This window comes from Pezoporus wallicus, unplaced genomic scaffold (assembly GCF_028554395.1).
Source record: "Pezoporus wallicus isolate ANWC-B61680 ecotype Strahan unplaced genomic scaffold, APGP_CSIRO_Pwel_v1 scaffold_7736, whole genome shotgun sequence".
Classification (NCBI taxonomy): Eukaryota; Metazoa; Chordata; class Aves; order Psittaciformes; family Psittacidae; genus Pezoporus; species Pezoporus wallicus.
In genome coordinates, this window is record NW_026636574.1 from 192,940 (window position 1) to 217,638 (window position 24,699).

General features: G+C 37.7%; 1 protein-coding gene across 1 annotated transcript; it reads right to left on the reverse strand.

Moving 5' to 3' along the window:
• Positions 1-1,645: 1,645 nt before the first annotated feature.
• Positions 1,646-24,653, reverse strand: SYCP1 (synaptonemal complex protein 1). Its single transcript, XM_057400605.1, has 31 exons — positions 24,485-24,653; positions 23,499-23,580; positions 23,287-23,333; positions 21,816-21,980; positions 18,228-18,295; positions 17,978-18,051; positions 17,093-17,151; positions 16,159-16,228; positions 15,470-15,543; positions 14,421-14,529; positions 14,047-14,141; positions 13,725-13,909; positions 13,372-13,439; positions 12,245-12,306; positions 11,469-11,573; positions 10,452-10,555; positions 10,054-10,171; positions 9,739-9,809; positions 9,004-9,085; positions 8,830-8,892; positions 8,442-8,504; positions 7,720-7,782; positions 6,997-7,113; positions 6,230-6,340; positions 5,487-5,579; positions 4,744-4,818; positions 4,382-4,441; positions 4,062-4,241; positions 2,960-3,103; positions 2,537-2,623; positions 1,646-2,453 (listed from the first exon to the last, which is right to left on the reverse strand). The coding sequence occupies exons 1-31, from the start codon at positions 24,590-24,592 to the stop codon at positions 2,310-2,312; spliced, it is 2,946 nt and encodes a 981-aa protein (XP_057256588.1). The 5' UTR covers positions 24,593-24,653; the 3' UTR covers positions 1,646-2,309.
• Between the last annotated feature and the right edge of the window lie 46 nt (positions 24,654-24,699).

A 24,699-nucleotide genomic window follows, 5' to 3' on the forward strand; every position in this document is an offset into this window, starting at 1 on the left:
TATAATCTGTGCACAGGAACAGGCATCATATGAAGCAAATATGATTGACATCCTTCCTAGCTGATTATATTTCCTGTAGGATTCCTATTCTGATACTACCAAGATTTCTGTAGTTTTGCAGATGATTTATACATCACACTACCCAACACACTCATGGTATCAGGATGCACCACAGATTCATAATGCAGCCATGACAGTACTGGAAAATGACAAGGTCCTGATTACTCCTGTTGTAGTCTAGATGTGGGCAGTTCAGACTTGAATTCATATCTGTTCAAGTGGAAAGACTTTTCTCCACCTTCCAGATATTTTAGTTACTGCAAGACTCACTGTGACATGCAGAAGCTCTTACAATAACCAGCATTTCTAATTCTTACTGCTTGGTCCTTGTCATTTCTTCTCGTAGTGTCAGATACTGTACCTATACCACTAGACTGGAAATCAGGTTTGGGAGATATCAAGAAAAAACTCTAATTTTTCATCTAAAGTCTCAATTAAAAATAATTTAAAACCTATGTTTTATAGCAAGGCATTCAAGTATGAATATGGGAAGGCAGCTTGATGTGGATTTTGAATCTTAACTTCAAGATTGGAAAACTGTAGTTCATGGGTCTCTGTGTGAGCCCTGGCTGAGCAGACTTTATAGTAGAAGTCTCGTTATATTCAGAAACACCTAGAATTCTTAGTTTTGCTTGCTCAGTATCTAGCTTAGCAGATGAGTCTGCATATCTGTTGAATCTGATGTCAACAGTCGAAATTAGACATAAGCCATCTTGAAATGAAGTAATAAACACTGGCAAGTGTTCAGGTCTTGTATAAAACACCAGCCCTTTTAAAATAAATGTCAAACTGCACATATAAGTTGTGTTTCCTTTTTCCTGCAGAGGAGCTGAAGAGATATAAGTCACACTGCAAATTAAAATGAGGAATAACTGACTTTGCATGACAGTCCCTGTATCCAGGCAAAAAAGAAGTAACTCGTATATCTGGGAGAGGTTTAAATGGATTATTTTACACTACTACAGTAAAAAAATCTTTCCTGGAAAGAAGGGACATCTGGAAGGTGTGAGTTACAAGCAGCTTCTCTGTTCTGCATTTGTCCTAATTTACACTATTCAAGCAGATTTATTATAAAAACTTAATATCCTGCAAACATTTGAAATCTTTCAAAGCCATTCAAACTTCTCAGAAAATCTGCTTGTGTAACAGATTCTATTTCCAAATATAGAGGAAAAGAACATTATATTTTTTTCAGATCTCTAGAGAGTATCTGTCAGTTACATACAATAAAAAACCATTACTAATATCACTGTCAACAGATAAAGCATAAGGAACCCAAGCTACAAGCCTATACCTTAAAGTGCTACGCAAAAAGAATGAAATGCAGATGTTTTCCTACCCACTTCAGACACATTCAGGATTTTAATCTTTCACAGTAATTTAAGATGTACCTGTAGTTTTCTTGTTGTCTCTAAGCTCTGGAGCAGGTTGTTGTTGTGAAACTAGGATTAATCAAGGATTAACACAGAAATATATGTTGTTCTAAACTATTATGCCTGAGTGGCAGAAGCTGTTAGTCCATAGGAAGGCGGCCTAGTGATTTATATCTGTGTTCTTATCCAGAAAGCAACATTTGGTCCCACACTTTATGTTTCAGACAAACAATTTAATAACATCTTAACATTGCTTTTACAATCTTAAAACATGTACATATTTCTTTCTTCATGAAGCCAAAATCTTTTTGAACTGAAGTAGCTCTACTGGAAATTCAAATGTAAAAGTTTCAAAACTGTTTTAACATATTGAAATAGGAGCTACTGAAAACAAAACAGTCTAAAAAGACAATTCTAGTAACATTTAAAACGAACAGAAAAGCAAGATGATGTCAAGTAAAAGCACATGCAGTTTAACAGCTTCAAGATTTCTTTAAGTGATATCCTTTTGTGAATTACGTATTAAGATAATAAATTTAAAAGAACAAAACGGTATTTCTCTAAAACCAGTATTTCTAATGCCAGACTTTTGTATTTCATTTTGAAACAACTTTCGATGTAGTTATACCCATCTCAACATTTACAAATGGGCTGATTTGTCTACCGACTGTGTAGTGTAGGGGATGAAATGCAAAACCTGCTCTGCAGGTGGATGGAGTTACATATCTCGAACATTTATGTGTATAAAGGAAACAAATGTAGTATTAAACATACTGAGTATGACAGGAAAATGCAACAATGTATTAACTCTGAGAGAATCCTACTACTGTGGCTGCACTCATCAGACCATGCTAGGGCACTGGTCAGTTTGTCATTTTAAGTAAAGAACTTCTCAGCTTCTTCCATTTTCCTTTTTCTGTCCAGTTTGGAAACTGCTGTCCACCCTGCCTCACGCATCTTCCTCATGGTTGACAGTTTCAGTACAGAGCCTGGGGTCTTCACGTTTAATGCAGCTGGTTTCTAAGAAGAGAAATTAAGTCATTCAGTAATTCCTATAATCCATTTAAGTAACTGGTTTGTTGTGAAAACAAACGCTAAGGTACCTTTTTTGGTGTCATGGTATATAATTGTGAAGCCTGAGGATAATCCCTGTACAGTTTTTTAAACATTTCTTCCTCTGAGACTAGGCTCTAAAAAAAAAAAAAGTTACTTAAACTATGTGCAAAAACTATCCTTTTTTTTCCTTTTCTCCATGGGGGGGTGTGTGTGTGTGTGTGTTAGAGTATTCAATAAAAGTTAGGATGTTACTATGAAGCCTCAACAGTTCAATAAAAACAATATAAAATGTTATTCTATGACTGAATAGACTTCTTATAGCAGTACTGTCTCTCATAGAGTTACTCATTCTGTACATAGAAATGCAGTTCCAGAGAGAAACACTGAAATACAAATATACACATAATATTGTCTTGGAACCCCACATGCTTTCTATACATTCTTATATATAGCAGTGTGTCTGATTTTACCAGGAGGTCACTGTGCTCAGAGCTGTCTGACTGCGTGTCCAGCTGGAGCAGCACTTTCTGCTTTTTCCTCATGCTCTGCTCTGAGACCATGTTTATGCTTTCACTCTGCAGTTTCTGTACTGGAGGAGTCTTTATTATGTATGCCTGAGAAAGAGTATACTTGTAATTGTTCATTCTATTTTCAGTGTCAATTATAGAACATAAAACCCAAACTACTAACCCAGTTTACAGACTGAGTGCAGGAAGACTAGAGACATGCTGTGGAACAATTCATTATCATTCTATCCAGAATGTGGGGCATAAACCCAGACAAAGGAAAAAAGTCCCTTTTTCGCTGCCAAACAAGGAGAATGAACAGGAAGCTGTGGGAGAACTGAGTTTTACGGCTGATTGTATTTAACTTCTTCATGCTTACCTACAGAAACTCAGGGTATTCCGAACTGTAGCTCCTACATACAGCCTGTAACTAACAGCTAAGGAAATGCCATCAAACAAACTGCAGTAATAAGCTTCCAGAAAGACACTGCTACTGACACCAAGAACAAGGTTGGTTTTACTTAAATAGTTCTTTTTCTAGAAGTTAAACTCCTCAGAAACATTGAAATAGAACCCTGCAATCCTTTTTTAAAAGGATAACAGAAAAATGGCAGTTGTATCTTAACAACAGAAACAAACATCGTGTGTGAGCTGCTGACAGGTTTTACATGAGGTTTTACAGTTCTGCTGAAGCATCCAGGAATACTCTTGACAGTTTTTACAGCAACACAAGCTATTTTCTATTCCATAGAGAAAAAATGTGCCTTTTGAAAGAGACACCATTTTTAAGTAAAAAAATTCTAGTGGAATTATTCAACTCACAGTCCCTCTAGGACAAGAACTGTTACTGGTAATAGACAAGTTAAGGAACTGAGCAACGAAAATTACACACAGCAGGAGCCCTTAAACAAGCTGCTTTTTGATATCCTTATGGAATACATTTTTGGGTTTTGTGGCTATCTACCCTTTAAATCCCTGCTTATCCCAACAAAAAACAAATAAGCAGCTACACAGACATAAGAAATTCAGTCAGAAAAGTATGAATTCACTGTTATGAGTTACAGACCTTGAATGATGGACTACCCAGGGGACTCTTTGCAGATACTGCAGGAGGCATTTTAGTCTTTTCCATCACATTGACTTTTGTAGGAATATCGTTTGGAGACTTTTTATTCTTTACATTAATTGATTCATAGTCCAGATCAAATTGACGTTTAGGAGTCTCAGCAAAATGAGTCTGTATTTTCTAACATGAAAGAGGTTTAAATTAAAAGCATTTCAGTCTCTTTTGTGGAATGTAGACTATTTATCATGAATTTCAGTTAGATTGCACATGTATAAATATTACCAAAATCTAAAGTTAATTTATGATAAGGTTAAAGGTACCTTGTGCTTCTTCTCCTTTTCAGGAACCATATTTTGGAGGGCTTTTATTGCAAGATTCTCCTAAAAAGAGTTGTGATAGGAAGTAAATACTGTATTTGAATTCAGCTGTTGAAATCTTTGATATTTTCTATTACTAATAGAATATTACAAATTGAGGAGTAATGCAGAACACTCACTACCACAAGGAATGAGACATAATGACTTCAGAGAACATCAAGCTCTTGAAATCAGACAGCAAGTGAGAGCAAGACTTAGAATCAAAGTGCACTTCACAGCTCTCATTATTACAGTGCCCAAGACCAGGCCAAGCATGTCACCCAAACTTCTAAATCTAATCTGAACTGAACCAAACCAAACCAAACCTTCTCTTCAATTTCTGCTTTAAGTTGTTCCTTAAGGGATGACAGTTCACTTTTCAAACATAAAAGCTCATTCTCCTAGAAACAATTAGATAGGATAGGATTAGCTATGGTTAACCTGGAAAAAAGATCATGGTGCAAAATGAGACAGTAATTAATAGTGATGTTCCTTATAAACAAAAGAAAATTCCATTTGTATGAGAGAGCTACTTGTTCATAAGGTTATGCTGAGGGGTGATTCAATTGCTAGAATAGGAGATGATCAAAGAAGCAGCTGGGGGAGGATGATGCAACTCTAGATTTGAAGTTTTGTTTCAGTTTGTTTTTAAAAGTAAGAAACTAAGGTACTAAGAAACAGGCACTTGACCAGATCTGTTCAAGGTAAGAACTTCAAACACTTGTGAGAATGAGGGGGGGCAGGTGGAACCAAACTATTTAATACAAACGTTTCTTATTCAGTGAGGTTAAAACATGACACACTATCAGAAAAAGCAGACAGTAAAGCACAACTACTCAGATGTATTTTTAGGAACAGGTGCGGTTTTTTAATGCACAGAATAAAACCCGTAAATAACAGCAAACAGAAATTAGTGGGTTGATCTTTACTATTCTCTTCCACTAAAGCAGACACTTAACCCCCCAAGTGTTAAACAGGAAGAAGTCTAATATGATATTTATAATTGTATTACACTTGCAGGACAGTAGCCCCTCCATTGAATTACTCAGCGCTAAAGAGTTCACCTTACCAATGCTCTCTTTGATGAGAACTGCTCTTGATCTTTTACTTTATAAAGTTTTAATTCAGTATCTTTTTCTTCAACCATTTTATCATATTCACACTATGTTAAAAAACAAACAACAAATTCAAAACATGACTAGACATTCGAATTACAGATCTACCATTAAATAAAACATTACTCCTTTTTTCAAATAATGCTCTTCTGAACATCTGAAAATTGCTATTAACATTGACACTTCAGCAGAAACTGTGAACCAGAAAATGCAGAAGCAGTATTATTCTGTGGGCTGACAGAGAATGCTTTGTCTCTAGGCAGTGGTATGTGCTCCAGCACATAAAAGCCTTATTATTTGTATTAATGGTACCTGCTAAATATACTGCAAACCAGAGTCATTAGGAACGTAAATTAACATATGTTAAACTGCCGAAGGTCCCAAAGTGATCCAACTGAAAGGCCCCAAACTGATACTGAACCACATGGCATTAGGATGGTACCAAAGGAAGCCTGACTATTAAACCAAAAACATCTGAAAAACTTAGATAACTGCAATGTATCTGCCAATAAAGCATGTATTCACAATATGAATTTATTTTTAGATGAGATGTCAGCATATGTTCAACTTTATTTTCTGGACTCGAGTCTTTATTAAGAAATTTCACTTCCCAATCTGTAATATTCTGGGTTTTATAGGTTTTTACTTGGCACAGTATTACACATTACACATCACATAAATCAGTCACATCTCTTACCTTGTGCTTTTCCATAAGTGCCACCATTTCAGTTATCTTGTGCTGACATCGGATATCAGTTTCTCTCTGAATTGCAGCTGCTTCATGAGCAAGCAACTTCATCCTTTCTACCTGTTAGTAACAGCTTTCATTTAATTCATGAACAATTATCAACAACATATTTTTTTAAAGAATCTTAGTTTCATTATTTTTTATTCCTGTGGGTGCAATGTATCTACAATGTAAATCTCATTTAGTGTAGTCTTCATCTGATTTTAAGATGCTTTTCAAATCTTACATCTTTTACACAGATTTAATGTTAAAATAGGAAAATAAACCTAGATTAAAACTACAGCCATTCCCCTGGGGTAGACAAGTGTAATTTCAAACCACACAGCCATTTCAAGCCCTCTGCCCTCACGTATTTAGATATTACCATTCAAAAAGTGAGGGCAGAAAAATACTGGGAAAAGTTAGTCTAATTTGCTTATGCAGTATTTATACCAAGAACAGAGTTTCTGTGAACAATACCTTGACAAAAAAGGTTTTTTAACTGGCTTTTTATTCCTAAAAGACATATACAAATGCTTCACCTTATGGCTCTAAGATACTAAAGCATTGCATACACAAGAATCATAGAATAGTTAGGGTTGGAAAGGACCTTAAAATCATCTAGAAGAAGTTCCATTTATGTTGATAAGACTGCTATGTAAGAGCAAGACTCTGGTTGATACAGCTCCATAAAAGCAACATATTACAAATGTTGCAGTAAAATTAACAGCTCTCACCTCTTCAAGAAGTTTATTTTCATTTACTTTTTTTGCTTCAATGTCCTTCTCATAGATGTCAACTGCTTCCTTATGTTGCTTGTTCATATTTTCCATCTCTAACTCTAATTTATTCACCTTTTGAGAATGCAGAATTATTGCTGTTATTTGTTCAGGAACAAATATGCCAATAATTTATTTTTACCTCTAATGCTCAAGCAGAACAACTCTGCTATTTTTCAGGCATGTGATTGAACTGTTCCCTATTTAGTGTTCAGGATTTTTCATAGAATTGAACTTTGGCCTGTAGTGAGTTAGAAAATGTTCATAGAAACAATGGCATCACCACAATGGGAAAGTCAGACCACACGAGTTTTGTGCACCTCTGTCAATAACACAGTCTTCAAGCTCAAGGCTCCTCTCTGTTTCAGTGGGTGGTATTACTCAATAATGTTCAGTGCACTATCAATCAAAAAAAAAAAAAAAAGGGACTGCTTAGGAACATAATTAACATAATTCCTTGAGATGTGATGCCCATCTATTATAAATGTCTGATAGCCCTGGCAGTGTCCAATGATTAAAACTGGAAACACCTCATGGGCTCTTTCCTGTAAAAATCTGTATCCCAGATCCGTAAACTAATTAAGAACATTTTTGACATGTATTATCATTAATTACACTGGGACTTCAAACATTCGGTCTTTATGCTTTACCCTCCTCTTGCACATACTTATTTAAACCCACCTTCCCTTCATAAATACTTGTCTTCTTGTTTTCTGCAGTAATTTTCTTTTTCAGCAGCTTATTCTGTTAAAATCAAGTAAAACAAACACTACACTTTAATAAATTCATAGAACTATGTAATGATTTCACTGCATCAAATAGGTTGGAATGTTCATTCCAGATTTCAGCAAGCAGGTAACTCCCTTTTTGTTGTGCAGTTCAGGTTCCAGATCAATTTTCTAAGCAAAAGAGTGCTCATGCTCACTTGAATAATATTGTTACTAGATGACCTTATGAAAGCTTCCTCATGGGCAACAGCAGAGAATAACATGAGGGTGCTCAATGGGACAAAAAACTAAGATGCTGCTGACAAAAAAAGTGCAGATGTCATGACAAAAAAAATACAAGTGATACATTTTTACAGTACAGTTATTAACAACTTGTCCTAATGCACAATTCCTTTCTACTATTGGTAACTGAGATAGGTCACTACACTAAGGATATCTGTGATACCATGTACTGTATTACAATAAAGTTATTATTTCTTCATTTGCATTTTTCAGAAGGATAAATTGAAAGATCAAGTCATTCCAAAGGTGACTCCTTAATTTACTCAGTTAGGATAAGAAATGTTATAAATTACATAGATATTTCTAAAGATATCACATAAGACAAAAACTATTGAAAAGTTACCACAAAACACCATGTTTTATGTATATGTGAATTTTAACAACTGTACATACCTCCTGTTGCAACTCTTCAATGCATTTGTTTTTATTTTCCGCTTGTTTCTTTAAATTATTCAACTAAAAAAGGTATTTGAAACCTTAGTTAATAAGATCCTAAAAAATTACTCTCTGTGTTAGAGATTACTGTCAATGTTCTTAAACATGCATTTGCATAGTCTGATTAATTCCAATGGGACTGAAACACATGTGACAATGACTGGACTTTCAACCATAAAGTACTACAAGGATTTTGCTAGCCCAGTACCACCAGCATTAGCAGCAGTGCACCAGTTCCTCAGTGGTTACAGAGTTTAGGAAGAAAAGGAAAAAGGAGTAAATTCACAATGTAACAATAATCTCGTATGAAGTTCTCAACAATCCATGCAAAGCTAAATTTTCATACCTTATTTTCTAGAATTTTCAGCTGCTTTTCCTTTCTTGACATTTCATTTTCAATATTCTTAGCCTGGAATTAGAATTATACACTTTGATTTTTACAGTAAGATTTTGAAAACCATTATGGTGTTAAAAAGATGTGCTTATGTATTTTCATGATAAAGCACAGGATATGGCATACATTTTCTTCTCTTTCATCCAGTTTACTTTTAATCTCTTCACCTTTCTTTGCCATCTTCTCCTTCAAAGACTCCAGTTCATTTCTAAATGCCAAATTAAAAAGCATCAGTAAATATTTATTTAATAATTTTAACTTCTTTTCACTACTGCTATTTATACTTTATTTTCTAAGGAGAGCTGTTAATATTGATGAGAAACTTCATAAATTGTTCTATGAAAATGTTCTTAAAAAGATACAAAGTGACTGCGAAGTCAGTGTCCTAACTGGACAGATTTTTGTAAATATGGAAAGATGTTCCTCTTACTTGAGTAAAATTATATTTCAATCTGTAATATCGTAACGCATCTATGAAACATGAAGGCTGCCTGTCTAATGGCTGGTGGTACAGAGACTACTTCAGAGAGTAACATTGAACCAGTTTTAACTTTTCACATTCACTCCATAACCTTTCATGTCTATTTTTATTTACTCCACCCTAAGTTAATGCAGAACAGGACAGCTCTCTGTACATAATATAAAGCTAGGGCAAAAATGGTTCCTGTAACAATAGGTATTGCTAATTTGTAGAAACTTCTGCATGGCCAATACTAATTTCTGTTTAGCTATAGCACCTAAGAAGATTAAACTAAAAATCAGAGAAAGCAGCATATGAACACGACATTGAAATGAACTGTGAAGAAAGAACAGAGTCTACATCCTTTACTGACATGTACATTGATATTTGGCTTTACTTGCCTTAGCTGGCCATTTGCTTCTTCCAGTTTTTCAACTAACTGCTTTGCATTTTCTTCTTTTTTCCTACTATCCTAAAGAAAGACCCATGGAAGTAAGATGGATAAAATTCACAGAGCCATCTGAAAAAATTCAAAGACATCTTAAGCAGCATCTTGACCTTCCTTATTCACAAGGGCAATTGTACTTCCTTTATATTTTAAACGCAAAAAATAGTTCAGATCCTCTAAATAACCATGTCATATTGTAGTTTCCCACACGATTTGTATTTGAAATTGAATGTTGTCCTTTAAAAACAGCTGGAATTTTACAACTTGCCTCATGACTCTCTTGCAGTTTCTCAAGTTCTGCAGCCATAGCACTTTTCTCTTGTGTTATCTGCTCTTTTTCTAATGAAAGCTCATTGATATATGCTGTCAGTTGTTCATTCTTTAGCCTAACTTAAAACAAATGGTCAGTGGATTAAGAACATGTATTTTATAATTTCCTTTTAAGTTAAATTTATCCGGTACAAAAATGTTACTTCCCACTGAAGAAGTCCAGTCCCATATTGACAAATTTATAAATGTAAGTATGTAACAGATGTCATACTATGTGCACAGGTTCAACTTTCATTAGAAAGCAACCATAGATCATTTCATTGTGTATCAAAGTAACTTCTTTGTAACACACACACACAAAAACCTTAATACTATTCAAAAAAAACATAATCATACGCCTCTTGTTGAAGATCTGTGTTCAGGGCCTTAAAGTGGTCTAAATAATTTCGTTCCTTTTCAGCTGTATTGCTCAGTTGGACTTTCAAATCTTGGATTTCTTTCTGCAAAAGAAAAAGGAAGTGTTTTGATTATTGATATGTAAACTACAAGTCACAAAAGCTACCAGAAATGAAGAGTAACACAAAGCTTTACAAAACAAAACAAAACGACATCCATGACATAAACTAGCCAGCATGTATCTTTACATCTCTCTGGGGTGATGAGGAAGCTGTGTTAGATATTGAACTGATACAAGTACTAACTGTGTCACTATTATAAGTCCAACTAGTCTGCAAAGTTACTGACCAAAGTAACTTTAAAATTTAAATAAAGATATTTGTTCACCTAAAAATAATTAAAAACCCCACAGAAATGCAGTGACAGAATAAGCACATATTTTGGATGCATCTCAAACCACAAAACAAAACTCTTCCCTCTGAAATCTGCTGCCATTACAAGCTAAGGCAAACCTTGTAATGTGGTGTAGCTCATAATACAGAAACGTTTTGAATACTGTTTCCTCCAAATAACTGGTGATATACTGATACCACAGGCACTGGCAGGCAGTTGTTGGGAGGTGAGGGGAGCAGGGAAGAGGAGTGGGGGAGGATTAGTTTCCAGGCACAACACATAATGGACTACAGGAATTTCGTTATCACAGAAGGCTCTGGAGACAAAGAGCATGAGGAGCATGAGTACGGGTGAACAGGAATTATTCCATAAACTGACAGCAAAGACAACTGACAGGGATGTGTCCTCAAACATTCTTAATACAGCTACTGTAGGAAGGTGAAGGCAATGGACTACAGATAGCAGTCAGACTCTTCTACTTTGTATCTTCTGCTGTCATTATCATGACCAGAGTGTAGGGTGGAGCACTGGTGTGACTATGTGGTATCTCTTACATTCTTCTATACAAGTGATAAAGTGTGACATAACTATTAATTACATGTTATTATCACTCTTTATTCAGACCTCTCTGATTTGGAGAATGTTTTTCGTTTCTTTTTCTCTCTCCTGCAAATCTTCTAAAGTAGCCTCAAGATCTTGCTTCTTCACTAGAAGTGCTTCAACTTTTCCCTGTTTAAGAACGTCAGTGAATCTCAGGTCAGAAAATTCAATGCACAGTACATAAGGAACAAAAAACACGGTAAAATGCAAACCTGTTTTCACTCTATCTGTCTATAGCTGATCGAATTTCTTGTTAGAATTGTAAATACAGATCATAACAAAAATAATCCTGTATAAAAACTGTACTTTATATATAGCTTAGACTTCATAAGAGAAAATGGGCCTGTTTCACAGTGCTATAGGGTTCACAGAGATCAGATCTAAATACCTCAGGAAACTTCCCTGTAAGTAAGAATAGAACACTCTAACAGGAATACATGGAACAGGGTGTTATACCCCGAAAAAGACCTTTCTGCAGACTCTTAAATGTTTTCTTAGTATGGAGGGTGCCTCACCATAACTAACACCCCACAAACAGCAAAACAATCACAACAGATTTGTGAAGTAATTCTCTTTACTGCCAAAAATGAGTAGATCCCTCAGCCTAAAACTTCACTCGCATGGCACTCATGAGGTTTGAGCTAATGTTCACCACAGGAAAAGCCCCAAACAGGTAAGGAAGATTAATAACATTAAAGCACGTTAGACAGTGTTTTTATATGGTACTTAAGATCCTTCCAAAGCAAGAGAGACTTCAGATGAAAAGCAAATCCCATGAGACTAATAAAATGAACATTTACCAGTTTTTCTGACAGCTCTTCCAGTTGCATTTCTTTGTCACATTTTAGTTTAGTCATCTCTTCTACGGCACATGTAATGTAAAATTAATTGAACAGAAACAGTTTTACATATTTAGCAGGAGTAGAAAGCATTTATACCTCTGCAGTACCCAGCTTTCAAAACTTGATGAATTAAGTTCAGAAACTGTAAAGCTAAATTAGGACTTAATTTAAACGTAGAATTGAAAAAAAACTATTCAGAAAGACACTAGCAAATATATATTTGAAAAGAAAGTAATGATTTGTCTTCAATAAAATCCAGAGGCTATTGTGTTTTCCACAGTCAAACTGTGGACTGACAGAATGGAGTCATTGCCAAGTATTAATACATCTGCACTTTTCCAGACAAAAATATCTGGATTGAAAATAATCACATGGATATTTTGAAAAAACAAATCACTTACCGGTGACTTCAAAAGGTTTTCTATAGATACTTTCACATTACTGGTGGTGTTTGCAAGTACTGGACACCAAATACACTTTTGCTCTGGAATTCTGAGGTCACATCTTACCTTGTTCCAGACAAGAATTAGCAGCTAACTTTGGAATGCTTTTCCTTAGATGGCCTCAGTATGTACAAGGACATAAAATTCTATTTCTCATCTATCATATCAGGACTAGGGACACATGCTGCACACTGGGAAAACAGTGCTAAAGAGAAAGCTCTTCCTCTGGGGGATAAGCAGTGAAGATCTAAACATTTAAAGCTAACTGCTGTCAGTGTGATTCTGCATCCAACATGGGGAGAGTGCTCTGCAGGAAAGTTTAATGTAAGTGATGTGTCCCTGCTGCAAGCTACAGAACAAATTCCTGGAATCTGCTGCTTAACAGTGTAACATCACCTAACAGGTCTTAACTGGAAAAGTGCAGAGAGACCAAAATGACTTCCAGGAGAATCCATGCACCTACGGTCTTACTACTAGAGCTCCGCACAGCACTGCTGTGAGACTGTTGCCAGCTACAACAACTACCAAAGGGAGTCAGATAAGTAAAAATGGATTTCAGTATTCCTGACAGGTACAGGGTGCTATAAAACCAAAACCCATTTTTATTACCTAGCTCATTTTCTTTCTTTCTATAAACCTTACCTAGTTCAGCAGATTTATTTCTGAGCTCCAAGGTCAGCAGCTTTGACTCATCGTGATATTTCTCCAATCTAAGGAAATGGTAATTGCAAAAAAAAGTATAGTACAAAGGGCTGCATTTGCAACTTAAAGGATAATACAAAGTCAGGACAAGGTGCAATGGCCATAAACTAAAACACAAGAAGTTTCACCTCAACATGAGTAAAAACTTTCCATTGGCAGTGGCAGAGCACTGGAACAGGCTGCCCAGGGAGGTTGAGGAGTCTCCCTCTCTGGAGACATTTTATCCTCAGCAGCTCTGTAATCTAGGGTTTTACCTATGACATCCTTCTTGGAACTGAAACTGTTTAATTTACCTATTTTGCTCTTTTTGCAGCAAGCTTTTCAAATTGGAAATGGAAGTCTCAAACTCTTCTCTCAGGGATGCATGCAAAGCCTTAGTTTTTTTACATTCTTCCACCTGTGCTTCTTTTTCTCCAGTCATCTCAATTAATGCTTTCACTGCAGTCTGCAATTCAGTTTCTAAGCTCTTTTGAACAACCTTCAAAGGAATTATATCATTTCTAAAGGTGTTTTGCAACAAACAGCTACAACTATTTCAAATCTAAAGTATCACTAATTATTTATGCAATTAGTCATCTAATCTATTTATACTAGAAAGCTATAAGCAAGCTGTACTTCTGTTTTTCTCAATGAAACTTTGGCCTCTTCCAGTTCTGCCCTCAGATGTTCTTGACTGATCTGGGACTCCTTCAACATTTCTTCTTCATGTCCTAAGCAGAAAGATACATGCTTAAATTTAACAAAAAGAGGAGAATTACTAAAAAATGCTTGCATTCCTATTTTACAGATCAATATATTCCTTTAACTGAACAAAAGTTAAATAAAGTATTCATGTCATAGTTTGTCAGCAGTTTCTGTTCCACACAAAAATATGGCCTGCAAGGACCCAAAATTCTGCTGCTGACTAGTAACAGGGCAAAATTATCACCGTTTTGTTCCCTATACTTCTATAACTAACTACATGCTAATACAACAGAGAGAGCTCTTACTTTTTGCTTCTTCTAAGTCAGCAATCTTATTTTTTGATTCCTGCAGCTGAGTCTCCATATCTCTTATTATATCATCTTTTTCATCACTCTGTATGGTAAGAGCTGAAATCTGACAAAATTAAAATAATATCATCATGAAGTCTATAAAAAAGGACAGATTCTCATTTTGATTGTGCACTCTGTGTGACTAGAAACATACTACTGCCAGTCAAGTTAAACAAGGTGGTCAATCCTAGCCAAATATTGACCAAGTCACATTTCTCGGCATGAAAAAGCTCTACAGTTCAAATTCAAAATATTAATTTCAATAGACTAAAGATACTGGAACATAACTACAGTTAGTGGAATCTGACTTAAATGCAGCTCCAGCTAATTTTTTTTTGTCCTTTCTACTGATCCTGAGAAACATTCCTTGTCCCTTTGCAATATCATAGAATCATAGACTTGTTCATCCATCCTCAGAAAAAAACAGTAACTCTTGACCTTCCCAGACCCAGATGGGTGCCCAGCTTCTCAGACTGCTACTTACAAACTAAGAACTCTTATCACAACTAACTTCCTCAAATTGATTAGTCTTCCCCTTATAGTACCTCATCACCAATACAAAACTCTACTCTAATCTCAGATTACTAAACTTTCTTACCAGCCTGTGATCTGATATGCACTATAATCCTTCTTCACACCTTCCTTTTACCAGAGATGAGCCATACCTTCCTTAGCTATGAGGACTGATGGCTGCTTTGCTAATTTTATGCTTCTACACAAGCAACTTGATAAAGGCAAGTATACGCATAGAGAACAAAAAGAGAATCCAGCCCTTACATGATGTTTTTAAATCCTGTCACTAAACTATCCCTTGTTAGGATACAGTAGTTTCATTTCACCCTTCCAAAATACAAATATGTTACATACAACTAAGCACGTTTAAAATAATTGTTTTCATTTGATCTATCAGTCACAAAACCAAAAAAGAGTTCAAATATTAAAGAAACCACAAGATTTGTTTCAAAACTAAAGCTGTACATATTAGATTGTAAAAGTGAGCAAACCTGCTTTTCCTTCACACTGACTTCCAGTTGACATTCTTTTTCAAGCTTGTCCACTTTTTCTGCTTCTTCTTTTACTTGTGAGAAATAGTAATATCCACAGTTAATACACGAGCTAAAATATACTCCAAGTTAAATAGAATTTCCAGTTTAAGATTGCTTATCATTTGCTGTATAAGTTGTTTCCTAAAGAGTAACTGCTGAGGTCATGCTTGAAGTTATTTTCTAATCAGACAAAATAATTTTTGTGCCAGCTTTCCACAGAATTAGTCCATTATTCCATTAATTGTTTAATAGTTTGGTATAAGAAACAAACATAAATGCACACGCAAAAATGAAACAGGCACAAAATATTGTAAAGAAAGCAAATATTTACTTAAAATTTCTGTGGCTGCCCACTAGTGCATTTTCATTTAAATACACTTGTACTTCACAGATAAAACTCAAGACTTTTGAGTGACTATTTGAAAAATAAAGTTTCAAATTTGACCCAGTGGAAAACCAATAAAAGGGCTCAGGCATCTAAAAGCAGGCAGCATGAATAGAAGTGGGTCCAAACTGTCAGTGTTAACTGCTCACCACCTCAGCACTTTGTATCTTTCTGTCCTGAAACCCTGAAACTGAATGCAATAAATCTATGAAGTATGAAAGTGTTAATCCTGCAGCATCAAAACAATAAACACAGTTCTCACATTTGAAACACATTTCAACTCTGGTGTTCTCTGCTTGCACACGAAGCTCTTCAAATGCCACTACCATCCTCTAAAAATAAAACTCAATATGTAAGTTCATATAAAACTAAGTACATTCAGTAATGAAGAATAATGTTTATGCTTTGTAAACAGTGTTACAAGCTCATTTACAGTTGTAGGAGAAATTTTGTTATAAATGAAATTCAAAGCACAAACTTAACAGAATACTTTAACTTTTCAAAGTTTGAAGTTTAAGAATTTCTGTACTCAAGGTCTAAACAATTTCAAGGAACAAACATTTTTACTGGTCCGTGTTTGTAGATACCTAACACAATGGAAGAGTTTTGCTTTTCTTAGTTATCACAGCAACCTATAATTAATATTTAAACATTACAGCACGGACACTCTGACCCTGCTTAATATCAGGTTCATTACTCCCAGACAATGATGTCCCGCATTCTTCTATTATAAATACATAAAATTATCTAATAGAATAAGCCTAATACACCTGACCCCTAAACCTGACTGAACACAACCTGTACTAGCCAATCCTGCTTTTAGCAGGGGAGGCTCTCCAGAGGTTGCCTCCAACCTCAGCCATGCTGTGAAATCATCAGGTAGGGGAAACAGCACAGAAAGCAGACAGAAGTTATGGCAGTCACCTAATGCTAAGCAGATGATATGTATCGACATCCACCCCAAACACTGCTGCATTTTATCCCATTATGATGCTCTGTGCGATACAAAAAATTACTCTTGAAAAGGGACTGAAAATCTGACTTCTTGGATCACACGTGACTGTTCTAATCGCTTTATCAATACAGGACATTCTCTGTACAAACAGTATCTCAAGATATGCATGTAACTCAGACAGCTCCACATATCCATATAACTCAGATCACATTTGAGCCTTGTTACAAGCTACATCACTTACTTCAACGTTGTTATTAAGTTCCTCATATAGTTGTCTGGTTTCTTCTCTTTCATGTTCATCTATCAAAGTAAGAACATACAGTTTTCCTTTTGAAAAAGAATGTCAGCTGTCCAAGCCCTTACACTTAAACAGCATAATAAATTAGAAAAGTAATTACAGGCTCTTATTTAAAAATCAGGGTGCTAAAAGTTATATAATCTGTGCAAAATGTATGTTCCATTGAAATATCAAGCAAGCTCAGCTTTCAAATATCCTTTGAAATCTCACTTTTTCTGTGATGTAATTCTGGATCAATTTATATGACTATATTTAAATTTTGACGGAGTAATGTTGTTGAGTATTAATGGATCAAAAATGATAATGTTTGAATAACTGTAATACAAGGTGTAGCACTGAATTTCTTCCCATCAGCAGACATCCAAGACCACAGAACTGCCATTACAGAACTGTAACAATATTTCATCTCCACCTCACATATCTTATAACATATTCAAGGTATCTAGATGGGACTGAAGAACACCAGTGGACTTACAACACTTTAGGAGACCTGCACTCCTCTCGAGTGGCGGCTAGTGGCTAATAAGGGTTGCTTACACTGCTTTAAACCAGTAGCAGTATTCAGAGACCTAAATAGCTTCCAGGCATGTAACCTTTCAGCAAACTGTCATACTGACTTCAGAAACCCTCTAGATTTAACATTACAAAAAACATATGTGTATTAGTCCTATGGCTTCACTTCTAATCTTGCTCTGATGCAGAGCCACATACAATTTATCTGAACCAGGAAACAGATTTGCAGTGGAATGACAGCTTCTTTCCTTTGTTAGATTAGAGAAAGCTGAAAGTACCTTTACTTCAACAAATCAAAATTTAAACAGCATTTACATTTGGTGGACTTCTCTGTGAAGTGAGTACAGGTTTCCTTAAGCAGGTTACACAAATGCTTTGAGGCGCTGTTTCTAGAACAGGGAAAAAACACCAAAGTATGTTATCACAGGAATGCACGGTACTTTGCATACCGAAGTACTAACACTGTAAATGCCCTGATGAGCTTTATAATTTAACAGCTACTAGCACAGTTCTCAGCATGAAAACAAGTTATTTTCATAAAAATATATCTGACTGTATTACTTACTCTTTTAAGAGATCTTTATTTTCAGATAGCTCATCTTCCAGTTTTAAACTTAGTTTTTCATTTTCAAACTAATTTCATAGGGAACAAACAAAAAAACCACACTGTTACTGGAAAATGTACTAGAAATACACTCTTACTTCTCAGATCTCATATGGAAAAGTAATTTTCTGCATCAGAAGACAGCAAAACCCATTTTATCAGGCACTACATACTGAGCCATCTTTTGTTACAGTTGGCATGAAAGACATAACAATAAACAATAATTTACCAGTAACTGAAACCCTCACAGGTATGTTGTTCATCCACACATTCACACACTACAGGTGCACACCCTTTCTCAGAATAATCATTTTCTCAAAGCAAAAGCCAAGCAATCAGAGACAACTCTGTTACAGAACCAATGCCAACAAACAACAACAAAAAAGAAAGACAAATAAATAGTTTTAAATATGTATTTCAGTCACAAAGCTGTCCATCACTACCAGCAAGATTAGAAACTAGGATAAAGCTGAGTGCGTTTCCTGTATATGTTGAAAACAGCATGAGCATACCTTACAGCTACAAGGAAGATGAAAACTTACTCAGTCTTGAACAGGTTTCAGCACACTCACAGTATCATGTGCATGTAAATAATACAAAGATGGAATGCACATTGTTAAAATGAGAAAAACTATTTTTAGAAACCAAAATGTTACTTTTTCCTTTAATAACAGTAGAGCCATAGGTCACTGGTATCCAGCAAAATGGTTTCTTTGAAGTCATCACATTGAAAGTTCAAAACTACTTCAGCCTCTGCAACATTCTTAAATATTTCATAGAATCATAGAATCTTTACGGTTGGAAAGGACCTTAAGATCATCTAGTTCCAACCCCCCTGCCGTGGGCAAAGACGCCTTACGCTAAATCATATCACCCAAGGCCTCGTCCAACCTGGTCTTGAACACTGCCAGGGATGGAGCATTCACAACCTCCCTGGGCAACCTATTCCAGTGCCTCACCACCCTAACAGGAAAGAATTTCCTTCTTATATCCAACCTAAACTGCCCCTGTTTAAGTTTTAACCCGTTACCCCTTGTCCTGTCACTACAGTCCCTAATGAAGAGACCCTCTCCAGCATCCCTATAGGCCCCCTTCAGATACTGGAAGGCTGCTATGAGGTCTCCACGCAGCCTTCTCTTCTCCAGGCTGAACAGCCCGTCTTCATACGGGAGGTGCTCCAGTCCCCTGATCATCCTCATGGCCCTTCTCTGGACTTGTTCCATCAGTTCCATGTCCTTTTTATGTTGAGGACACCAGAACTGCACACAATACTCCAGGTGAGGTCTCACAAGAGCAGAGTAGAGGGGCAGGATCACCTCCTTCGACCTGCTGGTCACGCTCCTTTTGATGCAGCCCAGGATATGGCTGGCTTTCTGGGCTGCAAGCGCACACTGCCAGCTCATGTTCATTTTCTCATCAACCAATACCCCCAAGTCCTTCTCCACAGGGCTGCTCTGAATCTCTTCTCTGCCCAACCGGTAGCTGTGCCTGGGATTGCTCCGACCCAGGTGTAGGACCTTGCACTTGGCATGGTTAAACCTCATGAGGTTGGCATCAGCCCACCTCACAAGCGTGTCGAGGTCCCTCTGGATGGCATTCCTTCCCTCCAGGGTATCAACTGAACCACACAGCTTGGTGTCATTAGCAAACTTGCTGAGGGCGCACTCAATCCCACTGTCCATGTCAGCGACAAAGATGTTGAACAAGACCGGTCCCAACACCGATCCCTGAGGGACGCCACTCGTTACTGGTCTCCAGCTGGCCATTGAGCCATTGACCACAGCTCTTTGTGTGCGGCCATCCAACCAGTTCTTTATCCACCGAGTGGTCCATCCATCAAATTGATGTCGCTCCAATTTAGAGCCAAGGATGTCGTGTGGGACAGTGTCGAACGCTTTGCACAAGTCCAGGTAGATGACATCAACTGCTCTACCCCTCTCCATCATCTCTGTAGCCCCATCAGAGAAGGCCACCCATTGGTCAGGCAGGATTTCCCCTTAGTGAAGCCATGCTGGCTGTCACCAAGCACCTTGTTTTTCATGTGCCTTAGCATGCCATCCAGGAGAATCTGCTCCAAGATTTTGCCAGGCCCAGAGGTGAGACTGACTGGTCTGTAATTCCCCGGGCCATCCATTTTCCCCTTCTTGAAAATGGGGGTTATATTTCCCCTTTTCCAGTCATCGGGAACTTCACCTGACTGCCATGATTTCTCAAATATGATGGCCAGGGGCTTTGCAACTTCATTTGCCAGCTCCTTTAAGACCCGCGGATGGATCTCATCAGGACCCATGGACTTGTGCACGTTCAGATTTTTAAGATGGTCTCAAACCAGTTCCTTTCCTACAGTGGGCACAGGGTCTTCATTCTCACAGTCCCTGCATCTGCCTTCTAAGACTTGGGTGGTTTGGTCAGAGCCCTTGCCGGTGAAGACCGAGGCAAAGGAGTCATTCAGAACCTCAGACTTCTCCAAATCCTGTGTAGCCAGTTCTCCGGAGAGCTTCCTGAGGGGGCCTACATTCTCCCTAGTCTGTTTTTTATTTGCTATGTACCTGTAGAATCCCTTCCTGTTATCTTTAATACCTCTAGCTAAGTTTAATTCTAACTGAGCCTTAGCTTTCCTAACCTGGTCCCTAGCTTCTCGGACAACATCCCTGTACTCTTCCCATGCCACCTGTCCTTGCTTGCACTTATTATAAGCCTCTTTTTTCAATTGAATTTTCCTCAGGAGCTCCTGATCCATCCAAGGAGGTCTCCTGGCCCTCCTGCTGCACTTCCTTCTGGTTGGGATGCAACACTCCTCAACTTGCAGCAGGTGATACTTGAATATCAACCAACAGTCTTGGGCCCCTCTGCCCTCTAGGCCTGTATCCCATGGAACCTTTCAAAGCAGGGTCCTGAAGAGGCCAAAGTCTGCTCTTTTGAAGTCCAGGGCAGTGAGCTTGCTGCACGCTCTTCTAACTGTCCTGAGGATCTCAAATTTGAGCATCTCATGATCGCTGCATCCAAGGCTGCCCTGGAGCGTCACATTTCCAACGAGCCCTTCCCTGTTGGTGAGCACGAGGTCAAGCATGGCACCTCTCCTTGTTGGCTCCTCTATTACTTGCAGAAGGAAGTTGTCTTCTACACAATCGAGGAACCTCCTGGATTGCTTGTGCCGGGCCGTACCATCCTTCCAACAGATGTCAGGGTGGTTGAAGTCACCCATGAGAACAAGGGCCTGCGAGCGTGAGGCTTTTCCTATCTGTCTATGGAGGGCTTCATCTGCAGGTTCTCCTTGATCAGGCGGTCTGTAACAGATCCCCACAGTAATGTCTCCCATAGCTATATTCCCTTTAATCCTGACCCACAAACTCTCTGTGGACTGCTCACCTGTCCCCAGACAGAGTTCCATACTCTCCAGACTATCCCTAACATAAAGGGCAACTCCCCCTCCCCACCTGCCAGGCGTGTCCTTCCAGGACATTCATTTAATCGCAGGAATAATGTTTTCATACTACAACAGGAAGAACTTTCTCTTTACACGTTCAGTGGATATGGTACAATACTGGCCTGCAATTCCTGAATGGCTTTACGCTGTGCTTCTATAATCTTTCTGTTTTCCTGCAGTTTTCTTTCTTTCTGCTTTAGTTCTGACTCTACAGTTAGTTTCCATCGCTTGATCTTCTCAGCCTCTTTGTAGAGTTTTGAGTACAACTCATTCACTGTTTCTACATTCTATTAAAACAAATTCCACAAATTAATCTCAAATGCAATTTAATTAATAATGTTGTAGATAGGTATTTATCTCTTTAGAAATATCACAGGAGTAATTTCTTTTCCACAGATGGTGACACAAGCTTATCAAGAACCAAGGTTTAATTCTTTATTCATCCTCTGTGCATGTATTGGCACATCACAGAAGAAGTAGGACTCAAAAACAAAAGTGAAAAATACCCCACTGCCCTCAGATACAGTGACATTGCTAAACAGATACTCTTAAAGATACAGATAAATGCACTCCATCAATAAAAGTTTTGCTATAATGATCAGTAGAGCCAGAATTCCTCCCATTCTGCGCACCACTTCCCCTTCTTACTTCAAGAGATACTGCTGAGTTAAGTTAAACTGCTTCAGAGATCTTGCCCAGGACTACCTCTGATAAGTTTCTGCCGTTAACTCATACATAAAGCAGGAAGAAAAAGCAACCAACTTTGTGCTCTTTGAACGTCTTTAAAGCACTGTACAAGAAACATTCGTTCAGTGGCTTAGGCAGGTAATAGTACACAGCCCACAAGGCAGATCTGCAGCTTGTTTGAGGTATGATGTCAACTAACACTACCCATGTTTTGGCTGCACCATGGTATTGTAAGAGTCCTGACTTTAATAGCTACTAGGGCTAAAAGAAGTTTAGTCCTCAGGGATATGAAAATCTTTAGGAGGACTGCAAGCATATTTGTCCCATTTTGTTGCAGCACACAGCATTTCGTATCTGGAAAGCACAGGATGCTACTGCAAAAAAACTAAATATCTTTACTGAGTTGCACTAAAGCAGAGAAACAATGGTAGAGATGCTGTGAGAAGTATCAAATGCTTGAGGAAACCCCTACACTAAATTCATTGTTTTATAGATAAAATAATGCCAGACAAGACAATTGGGATAATCTGCTTCAGTTTTCCAAAGAATACTTTGACTTCAATCCTTCTGCCTTTCAAAATATTCAGAACCAGTTTCACAAAGATACTTAAGTGCCTAAACCTTATTCTGATTAAAACTCACAGACCTACCAGGCCCTTAAAAAAAAAAAAATCAATTAAAAAAAAAATCACCTTAATATTTAAAGGCTTTTTTCCACTGAATCACAAATACCTTCTCTATGTGACTCAGCTTTAAATAGAAGACAAAAAATGATTATTCCCCTCTGGCTACTTCCTTTAGCCCTGAAGTATCTACTGAATAGTGCTTTAGGTAGTGTTTCGAGAACAAATTATGAGGCCCTAGGAAATGAGATAATGAGATATGCAGAGTTTATACTTATCTGACCTCTTCATCTACCTCAGAGCCAAGTTTTACTTCCTGTGAAATCGCAGCTGAAACATGAAGAGATTTTGATCAATGTATCTAATAAAAAATAACAGTGGGACTGTATTTATAAGGGTTCCAGCTATGAAATAGTTAAACAATACATGAAAAATGACAACGATATGAAAAATACATAAAGAATGTGTCAAGTAAACGGCTCATTTTAGGCTTACCAGGGTCAGTGATTTCACCACGGTTTGGTGTACCCATTACAAACGGCAAATTAAAATCATCATCTGGGCATTTGTTAAACCCCTGCACAAATTAAAAAAATAGTTTTGGATATGTAGATTTGTAAAGAAGGATTATAAAAGCCAGGAAGAAAAATAACATGAGCTAACATGAAAATAGACTTTTCTGTTAATTAATCAACTGCCCACAATTTGCAAAGTCCAAGGTATTGGTAATGACTTTGGCACTCTCTCATGTGGTTCTTACTTCACACTGGCTTTTCAAACTGTTGGTCTTACATAGATTGTTTTACAGACTATGCTGTGGCCGATGTGGAAGCTTTTGATGTCAAGAACTTATTAGCCACTGCATGCCTGTGCACAGTTCACACACCTGCTTATGTTTTATCATGAACATTCCATTTTACAAAGCATCACAGAAATTTGCCTTGTAAATAGTGTAACTCATCTCTTGTCAGAATATCACACTGCAATCTAAACGTATTTCATAAGGCACCTAAACATGAAAAAGTATCTTGTTGAATTCACATAACACAGCATAGAGACAGCACATTTCACTGCACACTTGATCTGGCCAGACCAATAAATCAAAGCTGGTAGGGGTATTCGAGCAGTGCACATCCCACTTACTATCTGAACTGCCCACGTCAAACATGTTTTATCACAGGTGATGCACAGTTAAAATACACAACAGATGCTCAAGAAGATGATTCTTTTCAGTTTCGATAGGAACAAAAGTCTTTGAAATTAAAACTTGAGATGTTCACCCCCCAGCACCCATCTCAACAGTTGGCAGAAAAACGAGTTCAGCGCCCACACTTCACGTATTTACACGCATGTGCTTTCCGGGAGGGAGGTTCAGGGCTGGAGAGCCTGGTTGCTTCTCCACTCTTTCACCGCTCCCACCCCGCTCCTCAGCCGTCGCCTCCAGAGCAACACACGGTAAGGCAGGCGGCAACGCCGTTTACCTGACACAGCCCCGTCGCCCGAGCGCTCGCCTGCGGTTTGACTGCAGACACTTGGCCGCTGCTCAGGCGCGGCGGCACGAACAGTTTGAACGGTTTTTCTTTTTCCATGGCCTCGCGGAGTAAGAGGGGGCCGTCACCGGCAGCGCCTCATGACGGCCGCGCCGGGCCCCGTCTGCTGAGGGACGGCAAAAAGGCGGGAAGGGGGCAGCGCGCGA

Coding starts and splice junctions, on each gene's coding strand:
- SYCP1 (XM_057400605.1), bottom strand. CDS start 24,592: ATGGAAAAAGAAAAACCGTTCAAACTGTTCGTGCCGCCGCGCCTGAGC. Junction 4,819..5,486: donor TCTCATCAAAGAGAGCATTG/GTAAGGTGAACT, acceptor AATTGTTTCTAG/GAGAATGAGCTTTTATGTTT. Junction 2,624..2,959: donor CTGAGCACAGTGACCTCCTG/GTAAAATCAGAC, acceptor TTTTTTTTTTAG/AGCCTAGTCTCAGAGGAAGA.